A 24142-nucleotide genomic window follows, 5' to 3' on the forward strand; every position below is an offset into this window, starting at 1 on the left:
ATGCCTGTAATCTCAGCAATTTGAGGGACCGAGGCAGGAGGATTGCTTGAAGCTAGGAGTTTGAGACCAGCCTGGGCAACATAACAAGACCCTATCTCAACAAAAATGTTAAAAAAAATTAGCCAGGAATGGTAGTGCGTACCTGTAATCGCAGCTACTTGGGAGGCTGAGGGGGGAAGATTGCTTGAGCCCAGGAGGTCAAGGCTGCAGTGAGCCATAATTCTGTCACTGCACTGTAGCCTGGGTGACAGAGCATGACCCTATCTCAAAAAAAAAAAAAAAAGAAAAAAAGAAGAAAAAACAACAAAAAAGGAGCTTTTCTTGCATGTGAACTTAACCGTTACTAGAAATTCACATGGTGGAACAGTGTCTTTATCCTCACAAACTCCTCAGTAATGTCATTCCATCCCCCACACACATTAGAGGGAATGCCTCATCACAACTTTTCCAGAATGAAGGCCCTGAGCTGTAGCAGAAAGCTGATAGGCTGATCCACTGGTGACGATGACATTTCTGAGCCATCAGAAGTCCAGCTGTTGTGTTTTAAAAAAAGAAGAAGAAGCAAAAGTCTAGGTGTGGCTTCTCCAGAGGGACAGCAAAGGATTTCAGGGTAGGAAATGGCAGGAAGAGACAAAAGACCCTGAAGACCTTGAGTGAGAACCAGGATGTCTGCTCTGAGCCCATCAGGGAAGGGGTACCCTCCAGAAGCAATGGTATGGGCTTCAACCTGCGGACACATCTGTGGGCCAACTAGGAAACAAGCAAGGACCCCCTGCCTTAGTGATATGGTAGGCTAAATTCAAAGATGGCCCCGGGATTCATGCCCCCTGTGTACATGCCCTTGTACAATCTCCTCCTCTTGAGTAGGGGGCAGAATCTGTGAATTTCTTTAGATATCATTCCCAAGACTAGTCTACTAGTCAGTCTACTTTGAGTGAATCAAAAAGTTACCGTGGTAGGCTTGACCTAATCAGGTGAGGTACTTTTTTTTTTTTCTTTTGACTGAGTCGTCTTCTGTCCCCCTGGCTGGAGTGCAATGGTGAGATCTTGGCCCACTGCAACCTCTGCCTCCCGGGTTCAAGCGATTCTCCTGCCTCAGCCTCACAAGTAGCTGAGATTACAGGTGCCCACCACCACGCCCTGCTAATTTTTGTATTTTTAGTGGAGACGGAGTTTCGCCATGTTGGCCAGGTTGGTCTCGAACTCCTGACCTCAAGTGATCCGCCCGCCTTGAGGTGAGGTCTTTAAAAGCAGGTGAAGTGTCAGAGAGATACTTTACTGCTGCCTGGAATAAATAAGCTCCAGGATTGTAAGAAGGGCCTATGGAGGGAGCCATGTGGAGAGGACATCAGGGCACTCTCTAGGAGTTGAGAGTATCCTTGGCTGACAGCTATGGAGAAGAAAGGAGGACCTTGTCCCACCACTGCAATGAAATCAATTCTGCCAACAACCTGAATGACCATGGAAGAGGCCTCTGAGCTCCAGAGGAGACTTCAAACCTGGCCGTGATCTTGATTTCAGTCTTGTGATAACCAGTAGAGAATCCAGTTATGCTATACCTGGACTTCTGACCTACAGAAACTGAGGGGTAATAATGAGTATTGTTTTAAGCCGCTTAATTTGTGATAAATTGTTAGGCAGCAACAAAAAATTAACACAGGCAATTAGGGCTGTGGACTGCTCTCAAGGTAGCAGAGAATTCAGAACTGACTGAAAGATAAGCAAAACCTACCTTCAGCAGTGGTGGGGAAAAAACAATTTCTGGAGTCAGACAAGTGGGGACTGAAACCTAAGTACCACTATTTGTTAGCTGTATGATTTTTGGCAAGTGTCCTTTAAGTCTATTCCTTTATCAATAAATTAGGGATAGGCCGGGCGTAGTGGCTCATGCCTGTAATCCCAACATTTTGAGAGGCCAAGATGAGAGGATCACCTGAGGTCAGGAGTTCAAGACCAGCCTGGCCAGCATGGCGAAACACCGTTTCTACTAAAAATACAAAAATTAGATGGGCATGGTGGCGAGCACCTGTAGTCGCAGCTAGCTACTCAGGAGGCTGACGCAGGAGAATCACTTGAACCTGGCAGGCGGAGGTTGCAGTAAGCCAAGATCACACCACTGCACTCCAGCCTGAGCGACGGAGCGAGACTCCACCTCAAAAAATAATAATAATAAAATAAAATAAATTTTAAAAATAAATTAGGGATAAAAACTTATCTCACAAGGTTGTTATGAGGCATAAATGGGATAATAGTTTGTGGCATGTAGTGGCACATTGTAAATTATAGTCATAATTGTATTTTAAAAAGAAAAAAAAAACACTTTAGCAGTCAATCTAAGTGACTGTAGGCAAAGTGGAGAGATTCTGACAGCAGGGAGACCAGTTGGGATTCAAGCAATATACCCCAGTGCTTTCTTACTTGCTTTTCTTACTTTCTTACCCTGACCTCATCCTAAGCTTCCAGCAGTTGGAGATTTGATGAACATTAATTGAACTACAGAGAGGTCAAAGCTTTCCCTGTTGCCCTTTGACCAGTGTAGGGGCAGAAAGGGGTGATCCTTTTCCTCCCCATCATAAGGGTCATGGCTGACACTCCCATAACAAAAGATAGGTTAACAAGAAAAAAAACCACAACAAGTTTACTTGATAATAGTTTTATGTGACATGGGAGGCTTCAGATTGAAGACCCATAGATACAAGGAAAATCATCCATTTTTATGCTTAGGTCCAATAAAGCATATGTAGAATTGTGATTGGACAGAAAGGGTCCAAGCTAATGGAATTGGATTGAGTGGGAAAACCCAGCAAGGCCTGTCCATTCAAATCCTTCTGGCCTCTTTTGTAGCATTTCTTCCTCCCTACTATGGGGTATGATCCATCTGGAACGAGTGTCTTAATTTCTTTTCTTTTTTTTTTTTTTGAGACAGTTTCGCTCTCGTTGCCCAAGCTGGAGTGCAGTGGCATGATCTCGGCTCACTGCAACCTCCACCTCCCAGGTTCAAGCAATTCTACTGCTTCAGCTTCCCGAGTAGCTGGGATTACAGGCATATGCACCACCATGCCCAGCTAATTTTGTATTTTCAGTAGAGACGGGGTTTCTCCATGTTGGTCAGGCTGGTCTCAAACTCCAGACCTCAGGTGATCCCCCTACATCAGCCTCCCAAAGTGCTGGGATTATAGGCGTGAGCCACTGCGCCCAGCCTTAATTTCTTTTCTTTTCTTTTCTTTTTTTTTTGAGACAGAGTTGTGCTCTGTCACTCAGGCTGGAGTGCAGTGGCGCGATCTTGGCTCACTGCAACCTCTACCTCCCGGGTCCAAGTGATTCTCCTGCCTCAGCCTCCAGAGTAGCTGGGATTACAGGCCTGCGCCACCACACCCAGGTAATTTTTGTATTTTTCGTAGAGATGGGGTTTCACCATGTTGGCCAGGATGGTCTCGAACTCCTGACCTCAGGTGATCTTCCCGCCTCAGCCTCCCAAAGCGCTGGGATTACAGGCGTGAGCCACTCACTGTATCTGGCCATGTTTCCTTTTCTCTTTTTTTTTTTGAAATGGAGTCTAGCTCTGTCACCCACACCCAGGCTGGAGGGCTGGAGTGCAGTGGTGTGATCTCACGTCAACGCAACCTCCACCTCCTGGGTTCAAGCGATTTCTGGCTAATGTTAGTAATTTTAGTAGAGATGGGGTTTCACCATGTTGGCCAGGCTGGTCTCGAACTCCTGACCTCAAGTGATCTCCTGGCCTTGGAGGCCCAAAGTGCTAGGATTACAGGCATGAACCACCGTGCTCGGCCTTAATTTCTTCATGGCCAGATGTTACACAGAAAGGGAAAGAGAAAGGTTAGAGCAATATTTTTAGGCTTTATGGCTGGCTTTGGGGCAAAGGGGTTCTACTTTCTAGACCCCCTCTTGGGGAGGAGGGATTCTAGTTTCTGTGGCATGCCTGGAGGAAGAGTAAAGGGCAAGAGTCAAGAGGGCAGAAGGTCAGAGAGAAACTGCTTCGTAGGCCTTCACTTTGTGGTATTGTTTTCTAAGCCCCAATACTAGGTTGGTGGGAAAAGGTGAGGGCAGGTGCTTTGAAAACATTTTAAAAATCCTTTTCCCTGCCAGGTTCCTACCCACTGAAGCCACATTGCTAGGGAGGAAAAAGAGAAGGGCAGATGCTGAGGCCCTGGAGAGTCGGCCTGAAGTGAGTAAGTGGCACATGAATGGCCATCTTTTCTTTCCTCAGTGTGCCCAGGGATAGAGAATGGGAGACAGCAAGACAGAACAGAGTGTCTCATTAACTCTGGGCAGCATCCAGATACTTCAGGCCTGGGAGAAGTGTCCTCGACTGCCCAGGTGCTCAAGGTTAGGATGTAGCTAGTGAGATCAGATGCAACAACCTTAGAACTTGACCAACCCTATTTCAGAACCATCGTGGATTCAGGAGCCCTCCTGTAGGAGATGGGGCAGAAACATTCAGGTGAGAGTCCTCGGAACTGGGGATGTGGTGAAAAGATCTTTGACTGCCAGCAACAACCTAATTTCTGAGCCTCTTTCCTAATCTGTGAAATGAAGTAGTTGAACTCATTTTTTATGCAAGCTGGTTTGTGATATCAGAATATATACTAATAAAGTCCCTTACACATAGGCCTTTTTTTTTTTTTTTTTTTTTTAGATGGAATTTTGATCTTGTTGCCCAGGCTGGAGTGCAATGGTGCAATCTCAACTCACTGCAACCTCTGCCTCCTGGGTTCCAGCAATTCTCCTGCCTCAGCCTCCCAAATACCTGGGATTACAGGCATGCGCCACCATGCCTTGCTAATTTTGCATTTTTAGTAGAGACGGGGGTTTCTCCATGTTGCTCAGGCTAGTCTCGAACTCCCGACCTCAGGTGATCCCCCCGCCTTGGGCTCCCAAAGTGCTAGGATTACAGGCGTGAGCAACCGCGTCCAGAGGCATTCTTTCCCCCAATCGTTGTTTTATTTTATGCCACAATGAGAAGGCGGGGCTAAGCAAAGTAGGTTTTTGTTTTGTTTGGTTTTTTGAGATGGAGTTTCACTCTTGTTGCCCAGGCTGGAGTGCAATGGCACCATCTTGGCTCACCGCCACCTCCGCCTCCTGGGTTCAAGCGATTCTCCTGCCTCAGCCTCCCAAGTAGCTGGGATTGCAGGCATGCCTTGCGCCACCACGCCTGGCTAAGTTTGTATTTTTAGTAGAGACGGGGGTTCCTCCATGTTGCCCAGGCTGGTCTTGAACTCCCGACCGCAGGTGATCCGCCCGCCTCGGCCTCCCAAAAGTGCTGGGATTACAGACGTGAGCCACAGCCGGGTGCAAAGTAGGTATTTTTATTATAGTTTGTTGTTATTGCTGTCATTCCTATTTTGAGGTGATTAAGTGCCCTCCTGGGCCTGACTCGGACAAGATCAGGGTCGGTTGCTCCTCCCTCGCCTCCATTCCTACTTCCAGGATGGCGGCTGCAGGTCACCTGACCGGAGACAAGGCGGGACGTGAGGCTAACAGTTTGTCCTCAGCGCATTGCCGTAGCCCGCCCACCGCCGGCCGCGCGGTGGCCCCTCCCGCCCGCGCGCCAGAGTCTCAGTGGGCGGGCCTACGTGCTCCGCCCGCCGTGCGCCTGTCCGGCCCCCGCCCGCTCCGGAGCAACCCGAGAGCTTACACCGGCTTCTCTCTGTCCTCAGTCTGCGCGCCGCCATCGCCGTCATGCTGGGCGCCGCTCTCCGCCGCTGCGCTGTGGCCGCAACCACTTGGGCCGGCCCTCGAGGCCTCCTGCACTCCGCCCGGACCCCCGGCCCTGCCGCGGGTAAGGCCCCTGCTTGCCGCTGCCCGCGCCCTCGTGTCCTTGCAGTGACCTGGGTCCCGCCGCCACTCCGGGGCGGGCTCTCCCCGGCCTAGCCCTTGCCCTACCCTGGTTACTGAACCCTGTGACCGCGGGCCGCCCTGGCCGCCGCCTCGAGTAGTGGGGGACCTGAGAGCGCGCCCCCGGGGCCTCCCCCAGCGCGACTTCCTGGCTTTGCCACTGCGGGCAGGTCAGATGTGGACCTGCTGTGGGCGCCGAGGAGGGGACGCAGCGCTCCCCTTCGGTTCCCGGGCCATGACCCTGCCCCGGCGCCGACCCTGCGGCCACCTGACCCAGAGTGGCCGCCGCCGGCCTGCAGCGCCTCGGCGAAGGTGACATTGAGCCTCCGGGCACGCCGCTCGGGGTCCGAAGACACAGTGTGCTTCCGTATGGGACACGATTATACTTTTTAATCAGGCATTTCTCGGTTAGCGATTAGTGTGTCACCTTCACAGCCTTTTCTGTCATTTTTAGGGTCTGCTGTGCCACGTTCTAATTCTTCCACGTTTAAAATAGATCGACGTGTGTGGTTGTTTCCTGATCTCCGGAAGATAGCCTGAGTTTTGATAGGGCTTATGATGAAAATATCACTCTTTTGAAAATTGAATGCCACAGACTCAGGAATACTGGGTTTTGCAAGCATAGGAACGCTTCGTGTTTTTTCCCTTTGGAATAGAAGCCTGATTGCTGGAATATGAGACGTGCTGCTGATTTTTGTCTGTTTTCCTTCCCTTTATATGCGTGCTGGGAGATTCTGAGTCCACTACCGTAGAATAATTACAGTAATTGCACTTCGAGCTTGGGCCGTGATGATTATATAAGCTACATTTTGAAATTTAGCTCCCATGCATGCATATTATATTTTATTTTTGAACCTGCATCACTGGCAACTATGCATGCGTATTTAAACATAAGAACTCAGAAACGCATTTCAGGATATGCTGAAGTTAAAAATTAAGAACTCAGCCGGGCGCGGTGGCTCATGCCTGTAATCCCAGCACTTTGGGAGGCCGAGGCGGGCGGATCACCTGAGGTCAGGAGTTCAAGACCAGCCTGGCCAACATGGTGAAACCCTGTCTGTACTAAAAATACAAAAAATTTAGCTGGGTGTGGTGGTGGGCGCCTGTAATCCCAGCTACTCGGGAGGCTGAAGCACAAGAATCGCTTGAACCTGAGAGGCGGAGGTTGCAGTGAGCCGAGATTGTGCCACTGCACTCTAGCGTGGGTGACAGAGCGAGACTCTGTCTCAAAAAAAAAAAAAAAAAAGAACTCAGAAACTCAAAACTAATAAGGTTGTTGCCTTTACTAAGTGTTTTAACACTTCAGAACCTAAAGAATATGTTTTGCTTCATTCATTTTAGAGTTTATCTTTTATCATTTGTCATAGAACCATAAGGCTGGAGGGCACTTTATTTTTGTTTATTTATTTGTTTTTAAATTAGAGACGGAGTGTCGTTATGTTGCCCAGGCTGGGCTTGAACTCCTGGGCTCAGGTGATCCTCCCACCTCAGCCTCCCAAAGTTTGGGATTATAGGCATGAGCCACTGCAGCCAACCTAGAGTGTACTTTAGAGATCGTGGAGGCCATTTTATTTTATAGAAAAGGAAACCAAAGTCCATCTTGGGAAACTGACTCCTTGTTTTTGTTTTGTTTTGTTTTGTTTTGTTTTCGTTTGTTTTTTTTTTGTTTGTTTGTTTTTTTTGAGACAGAGTTTCGTTCTTGTTGCCCAGGCTGGAGTGCAATAGCGCGGTCTTGGCTCAGCGATTCTCCTGCCACCACGCCCGGCTACTTTTTGTATTTTCAGTAGAGACGGGGTTTCACCATGTTGGCCATGCTGGTCTCTAGCTCATGACGTCAGGTGATCCGCCTGCTTCAGCCTCCCAAAGTGCTGGGATTACAGACGTGAGACACCATACCTGGCCGAAACTGACTCCTCTTTAATGATGCAGCCATTTTTGTTTCTTATAGTTATGTTTGGGCCATCCTGATGTTTGTTCAGATTTTGTGTTTTTCTAAAGTAACAGTACAATTTACATTTTTCAGCCAGGCACGGTGGCTCACACCTATAATCCCAGCACTTTGGGAGGTTGTGGCAGGTGGATCACCTGAGGTCAGGATTTCGAGACCAGCCTGAACATGGCAAAACCCAGTATCTACTAAAAATACAAAATTAGCCGGGTGTGGGCCGGGCGTGGTGGCCCACGCCTGTAATCCCAGCACTTTGGGAGGCCAAGGCGGGCAGATCACGAGGTCAGGAGATCGAGACCATCCTAGCTAACACAGTGAAAGCCCGTCTCTACTAAAAATACAAAAAATTAGCCGGGCGAGGTGGCGGGCGCCTGTAGTCCCAGCTACTCGGGAGGCTGAGGCAGGAGAATGGCGTGAACCCCGGGGGGCAGAGCCTGCAGTGAGCCAAGATCGCGCCATTGCACTCCAGCCTGGGCAACAGCGAGACTGTCTCAAAAAAAAAAAAAATTAGCCGGGTGTGGTGGCGCACACATGTGGTCCCAGCTACTTGGAAGGCTGAGGCATTAGAATCGCTTGAACCCGGGAGGCAGAGGTTGCAGTGAGCCGAGATGGCGCCACTGCACTCCAGTATGGGTGACAGAGTGAGACTCCATCTCCAAAAAAAAATTTTTTTTTAGAGATACTCTCACTGGGTTGCCTAGGCTGGAGCGCAGTGGCACCATCACAGCTCACTGCAGCCTTGACCTCCTGGGACTCAACTGATCCTCCTGCCTCCGCCTCCCAAGTAGCTGGGACCACAAGGGTGCGCCACCAATTTTATTTTCCGCAGAAACAATATCTCCCTATGTTGCCCAGGCTGGTCTGGGGACTCCTGGGCTCAGGAGTGCCTCCCTCCTCCGACCTTCCGAAGTGCTGGGATTACAGGTGTGAGCCACCATGCCCAGCCAAATTTTCTTTTTCTTCTTCTGTTGTTGTTTTGGTTTGGTTTTGTTTTTGTTTTTGAGACAGGGTCTTGCTCTGTCATGCAGGCTGCCGTGCAGTTGGCACAGCTCACTGCAGCCTTAACCTGCTGGGCTCAAGCCATCCTTCCACCTCAGCCTCCCAAAGTGCTGGGATTACAAGCGAGAGCCACTGCGCCCGGCCTCAATAACTCGTTAATGTGCCCTCATTCCTAGAGTTACCACCACGAAAGTGTTCATTCTTTGGGCCTGTCAGGGTTGATTATTTATTAGATGGAAAACTATCCTATTTAACTAAATTTAAACCCAAAGGATTAATGAGCCCTGTTATTTTTCTATATGTGTTAGCCTTTTTTGTTTTTAAATGGAGTGCTTAACTGAATGCCAAAAGCAGTGTTAGAAATAGCTTTTTAGGATGAAGCCCTAAAAATGTCCTCATTTTTCACAGCTGCTGCTTTTTTCTTACTTTGGGACTTTTAGGTTACGTAAAAGCTCTAATTGTTTTCCAAAATAATTTGCCTTTCAAGCTTCAATACTAGGTGGAGATCCTGTTCTTAAGTGGGGTGGGGTGTGTGGGGCAGAGAATGCTAGTATAGTTTACCTAAAAAAAGTTAAGCATGTGGGGGATGTGTCCATAGCTAATGGAATAGATCCTGCTCTACCCATTACTGGATTTAACAATATAATTTAAATCATGGCCAGGCGTGGTGGCTCACGCCTGTAATCCCAGCACTTTGGGAGGCTGAGTCGGGCGGATCACAAGATCAGGAAATCGAGACCATCCTGGCTAACACGATGAAACGCTGTCTCTACTAAAAATACAAAAAAATTAGCCGGGCGTGGTGGCGAGTGCCAGCTGCTGGGGAGGCTGAGGCAGGAGAATGGTGTGAACCCGGGAGGCGGAGCTTGCAGTGAGCTGAGATTATACCACTGCACTCCCGCCTGGGCGACAGAGTGAGACTCCGTCTCAAAAACAAAAAAAAAATTAAATCGTGGGGAAAGTCTGTTTTAGCCCTTCAGAAAGGGATGTATGGGTTTTTAAATTTTTATTTATTTTAATTTGTTTGATAGAGTATTGCTCTATCACCTAGGCTAGAGTGCAGTGGTGCAGTCATAGCTCACTGCAGCCTTGTTGCCCTGGGCTCAAGGGATCCTCCTGAGTAGCTGGGACCACCAAACCCCGCTAATTTTTTAAGATTTTTGTAGAGAATGGGGGTCTGTCTTTGTTGCCCAACCTGGTCTCTCAGTCCTGGCATCAAGCGATCCTGCCTTGGCCTCTCAAAGTTCTAGTTCTGTTTTATAAAAGACTTTTTGGAATACAACCAGTTTGTAATTTGGTTTCCAGAAGACATCAAATCCTTGAAGGTGGTAATCTCCTTGACTTGGATTTGCTGTTACTGGTCATCTTATTCACAGTTAGGAAACAAAGCCTAGCACTCATGTAGTCAAATCCATGCCCAGCAGTGAACAAAAGGAATTGCTTATCATGAAGCACTGTTGGGGATAGGACAGGTAATTACCTTTGGGGAAGGAGTACATAGACTTTTTATTGGGTAAATACTTAGGAGTGGAATTACTGTGTTATATGGTAGGTTTGTGTTTAACTTGATAAGAAACTGCTTAAACAGTCTTCCAAAGTAATTGTATCATTTTATACTTGCACTTTCAGTATTCAGTTAAGGCTAGCTTTAGTTTTTGAAGAGGTAGCTTATAATTTTTTTTTTTTTTTTTTTTGAGACAGGGTCTCACTCTGTTGCCCAGGCTAGTGCCACTGCATCTGGCCCTAAGTTCTTGATAATAGTGTGTTAGACGGTTGTTCTAATCTATGTTTTTATATGTATATATGTATGTATATATGGATATAGATATATCTATTTTTTTTTTTAGACGGAGTCTTGCTCTGTTGCCCAGGCTGGAGTGCAGTGGCATGATCTTGGCTCACTACAACCTCCCTGGGTTCAAGCTATTCTCTTCCTTCAGCATCCCAAGTAGCTGGGACTACAGGGGTGTGCCACCACGCCTGGCTAATTTTTTGTGTTTTAGTAGAGACATTTTCACCATGTTGGCCAGGCTGGTCTTGAACTCCTGGCCTCAAGTGATCTGTCTTCCTCAGCCTCCCAAAGTGCTGGGATTACAGGTGTGAGCCACTGCACCTGGCCTTGTTTTCTGATATATTAAATTTGAATATTAGTCTTGTAAGACTTATTAAATATCCATGTAGTTTTGATTAAATGTTCGTACTTACCAGATATATTTAGGTGTAGAGATCCATTTTTTTCTTGTAGTAGAAATTAAGGCTGGGCACTGTGGCTCATGCCTGTTATCCCAGCACTTTGTTTTTTTTTTTGTTTTTTGTTTTTTGTTTTTTGTTTTTTTTGAGACGGGGTCTCGCTCTGTCACCCAGGCTGGAGTGCAGTGGCGCGATCTCAGCTCACTGCAAGCTCCGCCTCCCAGGTTCACGCCATTCTCCTGCCTCAGCCTCTCCGAGTAGCTGGGATTACAGGTACCCACCACCACGCCCGGCTAATTTTTTATATTTTTAGTAGAGATGGGGTTTCACCATGGTTTCGATCTCCTGACCTCGTGATCCGCTTGCCTTGACCTCCCAAAGTGCTGGGATTACAAGCGTGAGCCACCGCGCCCAGCCATCCCAGCACTTTGGGAGGCCGAGGCAGGCAGATCATGATGTCAAGAGTTCGAGACCAGCCTAACCAACATGGTGAAACCTCGTGTCTACTAAAGATACAAAAAATTAGCCTGACATGGTGGCGCATGCCTGTAATCCCAGCTACTCGGGAGGCTAACGCAGGAGAATCACTTGAACCCGGGAGGTGGAGGTTGCAGTGAGCCGAAATCGTGCCATTGCACTCCGGCCTGGGCGACAGGGTGAGACTCTGTCTCAAAAAAAAAAAAAAAAAAAAGAAATTAAAACGTGTTCACTTCTAGTCCATTTATGTACATGTTCCACTTCATTCTGGGCTTGGATTATGTAGGTAATTTAGGTCTCTGGGAAGATCTTTTCTGCTTTGTTTTTTTTCCTACTCTTCCTCCTGCCAGTTACTGCATTAAAGATATATAGGATATTACTAATGTTTAAATTTCAGAGTGTTCTTAGAACAACAATGTTGAGAGGTTTCTGGGTGAAGTTTTTAAAATATATATATATATATACATATGTTAAGGCTGAGCATGGTGGCTCACACCTGTAATTCTAGTATTTTGTGAGGCCGAAGTGGTAGGATTGCTTGAGGCTAGGAGTTCAAGACCAGCCTGGGCAACATATAAGACCCCCATCTCTAAAAGTAAATAAATAAAAATATGTTAAGCCTTAAACAACTAGAAGTTACACCACACTTATCTAATACGGGTAGTAGGAAATGTGATTTGAGATAGGTTTCGTTTCTTTAAGTTACAATTTCTATAAATAGACAATCAACTAAGACATTTTTAGATAAGGGTTAGTTTATAGCTACCATTTGTTTAATACTTACCAGTGCATAGTATTAACCTACCTGTTTTCACATTTAATCTTCATAATCTGCTAAGGGGGGTAGCATCCCCATTTTACAGATAAGGAAAAAAACAAGTTAATTTTCCAGGGTCAAACAGAGAGAGCAAAGAGCCTAGAGGTATCTGAGTGCTAGGCTGTGCTGCATCCAATACCCAAAGATAAAATTTTCTGCCTCCTCCTGTCCCCCTACCTGTTCCAGAGGCTGTTCAGAAGGAATTCAGATTTCCAAACTCAATTCAGTGTCCATTTGACAAGAAGAAAGAAAAAATGGGGCTGGGTGCAGTGGCTCGCGTCTGTAATCCCAGCACTTTGGGAAGCTGAGGTGGGCAGATCACTGGAGGTCAGGAGTTCGAGACTAGCGTGGGCAACATGGTGAAATCCCGTCTCTACTCAAAATACAAAAATTAGCCAGGCTTGGTGGCACTCGCCTGTAGATTCAGCTACTCAGAAGGCTGAGGCAGGAGAATCGCTTGAATCCAGGAGGCAGAGGTTGCAGTGAGCTGAGATTGTTCCACTGCATTTCAGCCTGGGTGACAGAGACTCGATCTCAAAAAAAAAAAAAAATGGAAATGCTTTTCATACAGTACTCTAAAGTATGTATTGATTGGGAGGCTCTACTAGCCTTCAGAATGCTGAAGGCAAAAAAACACGTGAAAATAGTTGTGTATCCTGTTTTCTTGACAATGTTACCTTTAAAATATCATTTCTTTTTTTCTTTGAGACAGACTCTTGCTGTGTCGCCCAGGCTGGAGTACAATGGCGTGATCTCAGCTCACCTCAACCTCCGCCTCCTGGGTTCGAGTGATTCTCCTGCCTCAGTCTCCCGCGTAGCTGAGATTACAGTCACCCGTCATCACGCCCAGCTAATTTTTGTATTTTTAGTAGAGACGGGGTTTCACCATGTTGATCAGGCTGGTCACAAACTCCTGACCTCAGGTGATCCACCCGTCTCAGCCTCCCAAAGTGCTGGAATTACAGGTGTGAGCCACTGCGCCCAGCCCAAAATATTCCTTGTAAAACAGTATTATTTTGCATTAGGTGTAGATTAGAGTGTACGTTCCCTTAGGGGATTTATCAGAATATTTAGGTTTTTTTTTTGTTGCTTTTTTGTTTTTTGTTGTTGTTGTTTATTGTCTTTTTTTTTTTTTTTTTTTGAGGCGAAGTCTTGCTCTGTCGCCAGGCTGGAGTGCAGTGGCGCAATCTCAGCTCACTGCATCCTCCCCCTCCTGGGTTCAGGTAATTCTCCTGCTTCATCCTCCCGAGTTGCTGGGACTACAGGCACGTGCCACCATGCCCAGCTAATTTTTGTAGAGATGGGGTTTCACCATGTTGGCCAGGATGGTCTTGATCTCTTGACCTTGTGATCCGCCCACCTCGGCCTCCCAAAGTGCTGGGATTACAGGTGTGAGCCACTGCGCCCGGCCTAGTCTTAGTTTTTTAGTTTTTGTTTTTGTTTTTGTTTGAGTTGGAGTCTCGCTCTGTTGCCCAGGCTAGAGTGCAGTGGTGTGATCTTGGCTCACTGCAACCTCCACCTCCCAGGTTCACGCCATTCTCCTGCCTCAGCCTCCCGAGTAGCTGACTACAGCCACCTGCCACCACTCCTGGCTAATTTTTTGTATTTTTAGTAGAGACGGGGTTTCACCGTGTTAGCCAGGATGGTCTCGATCTCCTGACCTTGTGATCCGCCCACCTCAGCCTCCCAAAGTGCTGGGATTACAGGCGTGAGTCACTGCGCCCGGCCTATTCTTAGTTTTTAGAGGTGGGGTGTCACTGTGTTGCCCAGGCTGGAATGCAATGGCTATTTTCTCAGGTTCTGTCATATTGTTAGCACCCTACAACCTTGAGCTCCTGGGCTTGGGCAGTCTTCCTGCCTCATCCTCTGAGTAGCTGGCACTACAAGTGTGTGCCCCACTATGCCCATCTCAGACATTTTTACTTAGGAATTAATACTCTGATTATGTGTAAAAATTCAAACAATATGGAAGTATATAAAGTAGTTTTTACCTCCCACAGATAATCACTGTTAATTTAAAATCAGAGGGAACCACTGTTAATAATTACAAGCTAGTATTATACATTAGGGAGAAAAGTATAAACATGCCTGTGTAATACTTTTTGTTCTACTTGATTTTATTTGCTTAATTTTAAATATATCTTCCTGTATCAATGTATAAGATGTATTTCATTTGACCTGTTGAATATTTTTTCTGCCACAACATACATAGTCAACTCAAAATTTAATGCATTAAACAAGATATATCAAGTACTATTTGTGTACATTGAAGTTATGGTTCTTTCACATTGTAGCTATCCAGTCAGTTCGCTGCTATTCCCATGGGACACAGGAGACAGATGAGGAGTTTGATGCTCGCTGGGTAACATACTTCAACAAGCCAGATATAGATGCCTGGGAATTGCGTAAAGGTAATTGGAACATAGACATATTTGTCTATTTTGGTGTGTAAATATGAACTGCTTCTGCTCCTTTATTGAGAGCAACTGTTTCGAAAAATGCGTTGTTTAAACTGGTTACTCCATGCAACTTGCAGTTAGGAAAGTTTATGGCTACCTATAAAGCAGGATTTTAAGGCAGGCACTATTGACATTTTGGGCCAGATAATTCTTTGTTGTAGGGGACTGTCCTTTACACTGTAGGGTGTTTAGCATCACCTTTGGCCTCTACGTGCTAGGAGCCAGTACGCACACATTCATACATGTGACAACCAAAAATGTCTCTAGACATTGCCCAGTGTCTCCTGAGGGATGAAGTCACCCTTAATCGAAAACCACTGCTATAGCAATAAGGCTAGATGAGCAAAAGGTAACGGTTTTGTACATTTCAAACAATTTACACAGGCTGGGCGCGGTGGCTCACGCCTGTAATCCCAGCACTTTGGGAGGCCAAGGCGGGCAGGTCACGAGGTCAGCAGATCGAGACCATCCTGGCTAACATGGTGAAACCCCGTCTCTACTAAAAATACAAAAAAATTAGCCGGGCGTGGTGGCGGGCGCCTGTAGCCCCAGCTACTCGAGAGGCTGAGGCAGGAGAATGGCGTGAACCCGGGAGGCAGGGCTTGCAGTGAGCCGAGATAGTGCCACTGCACTCCAGCCTGGGCGACAGAGCGAGACTATGTCTCAAAAAAAAAAAAAAAAAAAGAATTTACACAAAGCAGTCATTTGGTTGCCTTCCCCTTTGGGTGATGGTTTGGGTTTTTTGTTATTTTTGCATTGTTTTGCCCTGAATAAGTATCTAAGTAAGTTAGAACTTGTCTTTCCTAAATTTGCAGATGCACACTTAACATGAATAAGTAGAATTAGGTGTAGGGTAATTTATCTCAGACCAAAAATTCAATCTCAATGACTGCATCGTATTCACTGGTATCCTTTGTTTAAATATTTTAAAGTAATAAAAGCAAGAAACCGAAGTGCTTTAAACTTCTCTGCAGAAATGTAATGATTCCCTTTTGCTACAACCAGTGGAATTCTTACTGAACAATCTGGAGTAGAAGTAATAAAAAGAACAATTATGTGTTCCCATTAAGAGAATCTTAAATTTTATGATGTGTCATTTTGTGCAGATCTGAAAGTAATCATGCCCAATCATTTTCTGGTTGAATGTTTGTGTACTAATGTTTCTCTATAATATCTCCTTAATGTCCTCATTTAGGCTTCATTAACTCTCTTTACACATTTCTCTGGCTGTTTTTAGGTTATTTTCCAGTTAAATCTCTTTTATTTTGTTTTTTTTTTTATTTGTTTGTTTTGTTTTGTTTGAGATGGAGTTTCTCTCTTATCGCCCAGGCTGGAGTGCAGTGGCGCGATCTCAGCTCACTGCAACCTCTACCTCCCGGGTTCAAGTGATTCTCTTGCCTCAGCCTTGCGAGTAGCTGGGATTACAGGCATGTGCCACCACGCCCGGCTAATTTTGTATCTTTAATAGAGACGGGGTTTCTCCATATTGGCCAGGCTGGTCTTGAACTCCTGACCTCAGGTGATCCACCCACCTTAGCCTCCCAAAGTGCTGGGATTACAGGCATGAGCCACTGGGCCCAGCCTTGAATCTCTTTTAAAGCATCCAAAATGTGTTCAGTGTACTAAGAGTTAAAGATAGGAGGGGCGGATGTGGTGGCTCATGCCTGTAATCCCAGCACTTTGGGAGGCCGAGGCTGGTGGATCCACGAGGTCAGGAGTTCAAGACCAGCCAGGCCAAGATGCTGAAACCCCGTCTCTACTAAAAATACGAAAATTAGCCGGGCTTGGTGGCACCCGCCTGTAATCCCAGCTACTTGGTAGGCTGAGGCAGGAGAATCACTTGAACCTGGGTGGCAGAGGTTGCAGTAAGCTGAGGCGGTACCACTGTACTCCAGCCTGGGTGACAGAGCAAGACTCCATCTCCAAAAAAAAAAGTTAGGAGTTGAAAAATGACCTCTTGTTCTCAAAGAAGGAAAAAAAACTCAGGATTTTTTCCTTCAATCTGCATGCTGTTGCATAGTTCTTTCTTTCCACTGATTCACTAAGGGAGATCCACTGTAATCTTATTATCTAGAATTTGTTAAAGGTAGATTTCTCTCATTTTATAGATAAGAGAATGGAGACCCAGACAGATAAGATCATACATCAGTGATTCAGTAAAAATGTAAATAACTCATATTTAAGTGAGGCTCTTCTAGGTTGACATGGCCCTTCTTTTTAATTTTGCAGGGATAAACACACTTGTTACCTATGATATGGTTCCAGAGCCCAAAATCATTGATGCTGCTTTGCGGGCATGCAGACGGTTAAATGATTTTGCTAGTACAGTTCGTATCCTAGAGGCTGTTAAGGTCAGTGAAATAATAATGCTAAAATTGTTCTGTAAATGAGTGGGCTATTGCTGAGGTATCGGCATATTCTGTATTTTTGAATTTGTTAAAATGCCTAAAATGAGTCCTTATATAACTAGAAGGAATGTACATTGCAGTTAAAATCTTTCTAGAGGCTACTTTGGCAGCATTTATTCAACGCGTTACAAATTGTACATGATACAATTTTGTTCAGCAATTCCATTTTTTCTTTCTTTTTTTTTTTTTTTAAGAATTTATCTTGGCCGTGCGTGGTGGCTCACACCTGTAATCCCAGCACTTTGGGAGGCCAAGGCAGGTGGATCACCCGATGTCAGGAGTTTGAGACCAGCCTGGCCAACATGGTGAAACGCTGTCTCTACTAAAAATATAAAAATTAGCTGGGCGTGGTGGCACATGCCTGTAATCCCAGCTACTCGGGAGGCCGAGGCAGGAGAATTGCTTGAACCCGGGAGGTGGAGGTAGCGGTAAGCTGAGATCGCACCATTGCACTCCAGCCTGGGCAACAAGAGAGAAACTCCATCTCTTAAAAAAAAAAAAAAAAGAAAGAAAGGAATTTATCAAGGAAACAATTAAGGATATATAAAGATGTAATACAAAGTGTATTGATCTTCTTGCTATTTATCATACAAAATGTTAGGAATTCTTTTTTTTTTTTTTTGAGACGGAGTCTCGCTCTGTCTACCAGGCTGGAGTGCAGTGGCGCAATCTCGGCTCACTGCAAGCTCCGCCTCCCGGGTTCACGCCATTCTCCTGCCTCAGCCTCCGAGTAGCTGGGACTACAGGCGCCCGCCACCACGCCTGGGTAATTTTTTGTATTTTTAGTAGAGATGGGGTTTCACCGTGGTCTCGATCTCCTGACCTCGTGATCCGCCCGCCTCGGCCTCCCAAAGTGCTGGGATTACAAGCGTGAGCCAGCGCGCCCGGCCAATGTTAGGAATTCTTAAGAGGGAACTTCCCAAAACTGGTTATACTACACAACTATTGATACCATAGAAATGTGTTTGACTTTAAACGTATTTGCATTGGCTGGTTGTGGTGGCTCACGCCTATAATCCCAGCACTTTGGGAGTCGGAGGCGGGTGGATCACCTGAGGTCAAGAGTTTGAGACCAGCCTGACCAACATGGAGAAACCCCATCTCTACTGAAAATAAAAAATTAGCCGGGCGTGGGGCTGCGTGCCTGTAATCCCAGCTACTCGGGAGGCTGAGGCAGGAGAATTGCTTGAACCCGGGAGGCAGAGGTTACAGTGAGCCGAGATGGCACCATTGCACTCCAGCCTGGGCAACAAGAGAGAAACTCCATCTCAAAAAAATATATATACATTATATGAAAACATAGGAGGATATATACTAATTTTCCTCCCTCTTATTTGGTTATAATTTCTGAGTTTATTTTTTTGAGATGGAGTCTCACTCTGTCACCCAGGCTGGAGTGCAATGGCGTGATCTCAGCTCACTGCAACCTCCAAGGTCTCCTGGGTTCAAGTGATTCTTCTGCCTCAGCCTCCCAAGTAGCTGGGATTACAGGCTAATTTTGTGTTTTTAAGAGACGGGGTTTCTCCATGTTGGTCAGGCTGATCTCAAACTCCTGACCTCAGTTGATCCGCCTGCCTCAGCCTCTCAAAGTGCTGGGATTACAGGTGTGAGCCACCACGCCCAGCCGTCACTTTCTTAGTTCTTTTGACTCTTATTCGTTCCTAAGGAACCTTGTGACAGCATAGGTGTAACTATATATTACAGTGAAAAGTCTCCAGCCCTGGACATGTATTCTCAAAGTACAGCTCTCCATGAAAAGATACTGTGGTCTGTAAGAAAGAAGCTTGAGGTCCGTTAACAGCAAAAGTGTGACATTACTTTATCTATAATGGGTAAGATAATAAAGGGTTCTGTAGGCTATCAATCCATTCAGCACTGGTAGTTAATTCAGTTAGGGTCTCAAATTGGAGGCAAATGAAAAAACTTTTCCTGTGTTAACTTAATTATTCGTGTTGCCTGCTGGGCATGTCTAATTGCCTTCACAAAATTCTGTCATCACTGCCTTCTTTTCCAGTAATTCTACACTTTAAGATGTTTTTTCTGGATTTAGTCCAATTGCAGTTATTCTCAAGGTATTTCAAAAGCCTACCTTGAACAGTACATACATAAATTGCCCTCTTTATTTTTATTTAATTATTTATTTATTTTTTTGAGACGGAGTCTCGCTCTGTCGCCTAAGCTAGAGTGTAGTGTCATGATCTCAGCTCACTGCAACCTCCGACTCCCTGGTTCAAGCATTCCCGAGTAGCTGGGATTACAGGGGCATGCCACCACAACTGGCACAGGGTTTCACCATGTTGGTCAGGATGATCTCAAACTCCTGACCTTGTGATCCGCCCGCCTTGGCCTCCCAAAGTGCTGGAATTACAGGCATGAGCCACAGCACCCAGCAAATTGCCCTATTTACTGAACAAATGTGTTAACTTAAAAGTAGATGACCTGTTTTTTTGTTTTTGTTTTTGTTTTTGTTTTTTTGAGATAGAATCTTGTTCTGTCACCCAGGCGGCCAGGCTGGAGTGCAGTGGCATGATTTTGGCTCACTGCAACCTCCGCCTCCCGGGTTCAAGCCGATTTCTCCTGCCTCAGCCTCCCGAGTAGCTGAGCTTACAGGCATGTGCCACTACACCTGGCTGATTTTTGTATTTTTAGTAGAGACGGGGTTTCACCATGTTGGCCAGGCTGGTCTCAAACTCCTGACCTCAAGTAATCAGCCCGCCTCGGCCTCCCAAAGTGCTGGGATTACAGGTGTGAGCCACCCCGCCCAGCTGATCACCTGTATTATTCTGTCCTACTTGCCTCTGCATAAGTAATTAAAGACATTTTTAAGTTCATTTCATGAATTAGTAGACATGGCTTTTGACAGAGTTAAATGTGAATATTCTCTTTGCCATCAGGACAAAGCAGGACCTCATAAGGAAATCTACCCCTATGTCATCCAGGAACTTAGACCAACTTTAAATGAACTGGGAATCTCCACTCCGGAGGAACTGGGCCTTGACAAAGTGTAAACCCCATGGGTAAGTGACAAACCACTGAAGAAGGCAGGAAAACAATCCAGAGAGGTGTGGGTGGATGACATTTCAGTGTGCTGTAGTAAGACCTTTCAATGTTCTTGTTAGAGGTAATGGCCGTGAGCATGAAGAGATTTTGAGAATACCAGTAATGGTAAATTTAAAGAACTGAAATGATTTCTAGTTGTTATCATTATTTTCTTCTCTTTTCTTTTTGTCTTTTTTTTTCTTTTTTTTTTTTTTTTGAGACAGGGTCTTACTCTGTTGCCCAGGCTGGAGTGCAGTGGTGCAATCTAGGCTCACTGCAGCCTCCGCCTCCCGGATTCAAGCCTCAGCCTCCCAAGTAGCTGGGACTACAGGCCACATGCCACCACAACTGGCTAATTTGTGTATTTTTAGTAGAGACGGGGTTTCATCATGTCGGCCAGGCTGGTCTCAAACCCCTGACCTCATGATCCGCCTGCCTTGGCCTCCCAGAGTGCTGGGATTACAGGCTTGAGCCACTGCGCCTGGCATCATTATTTTCTTACTAGTATAAAGGCAAATAAAAGCCATCTTAATTAAAAATCTTTATAAAATATTTTAGGCATAAACAGTAGCATAGATGATAATATAGTGAGTCTGTGTACACATATCCAGATTTTCAGATACTTTTATTGTTGCCACGTTTGCTTTGGTGTGTTTTAAAGTATTTCTGTTTGGGCTGGGCACAGTGGCTCACGCCTGTAATCCCAGCATTTTGGGAGGCAGAGGCGGGTGGATCACAAGGTCAGGAGTTCAAGACCAGCATGGTGAAACCTTGTCTCTACTAAAAATACAAAAATTAGCTGTGTGTGGTGGCATGTGCCTGTAGTCCCAGCTACTCGGGAGGCTGAGGCGGGAGAATCACTTCAACCCGGGAGGCAGCGGTTGCATTGAGCCGAGACTGTGTCACTGTACTCCAGCCTGGGTGACAGAGTGAGACTCTGTCTCAAAAAAAAAAAAAAAAACAACACAAAAGAAGAAGACTCAGAACTTGGCTGGCAACAATGGCTCATGCCTGTAAGCTCAGCACTTTGGAAGGCTAAGGTGGGAGGATTGCTTGAGTTCAGTAGTTTGAGACCAGCCTGAGCAACATAGTGAGACCCTGTCTCTGTTAGTTAATTAAATACATACATACATACAAACAAAAATATTAAGAATTCAAGGAATTTTTATGTTCAGTCTTCCTGTTGAGAAACTGAACAGAAAATGCTGAAAACTTTGTAATCTACTTTTAAGATTTTTTTTTTTTTTTTGAGACAGAGTCTCACTGTGTCACCCAGGCCGGAGTACAGTGGCATGATCTCAGCTCACTGAACCTCCACCTCCCGGGTTCAAGCTGATTCTTGTACCTCAGCCTCCTAAGTAGCTGAGATTACAGGCATGCACCACCATGCCCGGCTAATTTTTGTATTTTTAGTAGAGATGGAGTTTCACCATGTTGGCCAGGCTGGTCTTGAACTCCTGACTTCAGGTGACCCACCCGCCTCAGCCTCCCAAAGTGCTGGGATTACAGGCATGAGCCACCACCCCCAGGTGGGATCTCGTTTTAAAGCTTGCTTTAAAGGAGTGGTCTTTTTGTTTGTTTTTGTTTAATTTATTTATTTTTAATTTTGTTATAGAGACAGGGTCTCACTATGTTGCCCAGGCTGTTCTTGAACTCCTGGGCTCAAGTGATCCTTCCACTTTGGCCTTCCAAATTATTTGGGTTTCAGGTGTGAGCCAAAAGCAATAGTCTTTTCATTTTATCTTTGTCCACCCCCTCACCAGCACAGCCTCCCTAAAGTAGCTCATCTTTATAATACATGCAATGGTTTTAACTTCTGTGAGTACTTAAAACTAGTTGTTCAGAATGGAAATTTTCCTAGTTAGACTTTTGAAGCTCTTGTTTGTTTTTCGTTGTTGTTTTGAGACGGAGTCTCCCTGTTGCCCAGTCTGGAGTGCAATGGCACCACCTCTGCTCACTGTAACCTCTGCCTCTAGGATTCAAACAATTCTCATGCCTCAGCCTCCCTAGTAGCTGGGATTACAAGTGTCCACCACCATGCCCAGTTCATTTTTGTATTTTTAGTAGAGACCAGGTTTTGCCATGTTGGCTAGGCTGGTCTTGAACTCCTGACCTCAGCCTCCCAAAGTGCTGGGATTACAGGTGTGAGTCACTGCGTCTGGCCCTGTGATTCATATTCTTTTTTTTTTTTTTTTTTTTTTTTGAGACGGAGTCTGGCTCTGTCGCCCAGGCTGGAGTGCAGTGCCACGATCTCGGCTCACTGCAAGCTCCGCTTTCCTGGTTCACGCTGTTCATCTGCCTCAGCCTCCCAAGTAGCTGGGACTACAGGCACCCACCACCATGCCTGGCTAATTTTTTGTATTTTTAGTAGAGATGGGGTTTCACCGTGTTAGCCGAGATGGTCTCAATCTCCTGACTTTGTGATCTGCCCGCCTTGGCCTCCCAAAGTGCTGGGATTACAGGCGTGAGCCACCACGCCCAGCCCTGTGGTTCATATTCTATAATGGACTCCTAAAAGATTGTTTTAGTTTTCATTTTATCAAGTATTATTCCAAGGGGTCCAGAAGATCTTTTTTATGTAGGATGTATTCTAGCTATACTAACTTTTTTTCTTTTTCTTTTTTTTTTTTTGAGACAGAGTCTTGCTCTGTCATCCATGTTGGAGTGTAATGAAGTGATCTCGGCCCACTCCAACCTCCGCCTCCCGGTTGAAGAGATCCTTGTGCCTTAGCCTCCTGAGTAGCTGGGACTGCAGGCGTGGGCCACCACACCAGGCTAATTTTTTGTATTTTAGTGGAGACGGGGTTTCACCGTGTTGCCCAGAGTGGTCTCAAACTTCTATGCTCAGGCAATCCACTCGCCTCGGCTTCCCAAAGTGCTAGCGTTACAGGCATGAGCCACCGTGTCCAGCCCCAAAAAAATTTTTTTTGTTAAATGGCAACTACTGAACACTTTTCTGATTGGGAAGGAAGTACCAATGTATAAACAACAAAAAAGCCACAAAGCTAGTCCCTTGTGGGTTGACAGTAGGCAGGATTAAGTAAGAGCAGTAAAGGGTACAGAGAGACAGTGATTTCCCTGGTTGTAGCACTAATGGTTTTTTTTAAAAGATTTCTACCTTTTCTTTATTCTTTCCCAGCTAATTCTTTGTGTTTTCTCTTACAGATGGGCTTCCCCAAGGATTTATTGACATTGCTACTTGAGTGTGAACAGTTACCTGGAAATACTGATGATAACATATTACCTTATTTGAACAAGTTTTCCTTTATTGAGTACCAAGCCATGTAATGGTAACTTGGACTTTAATAAAAGGGAAATGAGTTTGAACTGAAATTAGGTATTTGTTTCATGTGTTTGCATTAATAAGCAGAAAATTAAGTGCTGTATTAGTTTCATGGTTTTGCTGCCCTGTTACATGCTGAGAGAACTGTGTTAATTCTCTGGAAACCATCTGACATGAAAAGCAGCTTCATATGTTTGGGTGCCCTAGCTTGTAAATTAGCTGAAGGCTAGAAGTCATTTATATAGAATTTTCTTGTTGACACCCTAGGCTTAGGGGACTGTGGGGATAGATCAAATTGTGTACCTTCCAAAACAGGTTTTAATGATGTTTAAAAGTGGTCACTGAGATAGTCTTGAGGATGTGCTATGCAGTAGCCAAGCCCTCTTATGGTGTGTTCCTCTCTTAGTGCCCCTTTCCTTCCCTACCTGTTCTTCCCTTGCAGTGGCGTATTAGCCTTGGACATTAAAACATTTGCTTTGTAAATTTGGAGGCATTCTGATTAAACAGCTGAGTAAAACAAATCCTGCTTGTGTGAGAAGCACCATAATACTAGAACCAGCTGCTGGATAAAGAGGTTCTAGATCTGGGTGACTTCTAGTACAGCCAGTCCAGACTGCAGTATCAGGGAAATCGGATTAATATTAGCTTGAAATTTAGATGCCTTCT

At 45.6% G+C, this 24142-nt stretch overlaps 1 protein-coding gene across 1 annotated transcript; it reads left to right on the top strand.

Annotated features, from left to right (window-relative positions):
* The first annotated feature begins 5593 nt into the window (after positions 1-5593).
* On the top strand, positions 5594-24003 carry LOC116481919 (cytochrome c oxidase subunit 5A, mitochondrial). Its single transcript, XM_032174984.2, has 5 exons — positions 5594-5800; positions 14582-14698; positions 16976-17097; positions 20049-20171; positions 23359-24003. Exons 1-4 carry the CDS (start codon positions 5701-5703, stop codon positions 20160-20162), a joined length of 453 nt encoding a protein of 150 aa, XP_032030875.1. The 5' UTR covers positions 5594-5700; the 3' UTR covers positions 20163-20171; positions 23359-24003.
* The last annotated feature ends 139 nt before the right edge of the window (positions 24004-24142 follow it).

This window comes from Hylobates moloch, unplaced genomic scaffold, assembly GCF_009828535.3.
Source record: "Hylobates moloch isolate HMO894 unplaced genomic scaffold, HMol_V3 SCAFFOLD_14, whole genome shotgun sequence".
NCBI classification, from domain to species: domain Eukaryota; kingdom Metazoa; phylum Chordata; class Mammalia; order Primates; family Hylobatidae; genus Hylobates; species Hylobates moloch.

Coding starts and splice junctions, on each gene's coding strand:
- LOC116481919 (XM_032174984.2), top strand. CDS start 5,701: ATGCTGGGCGCCGCTCTCCGCCGCTGCGCTGTGGCCGCAACCACTTGG. Junction 5,801..14,581: donor GACCCCCGGCCCTGCCGCGG/GTAAGGCCCCTG, acceptor TTCACATTGTAG/CTATCCAGTCAGTTCGCTGC. Junction 14,699..16,975: donor TGCCTGGGAATTGCGTAAAG/GTAATTGGAACA, acceptor TTAATTTTGCAG/GGATAAACACACTTGTTACC.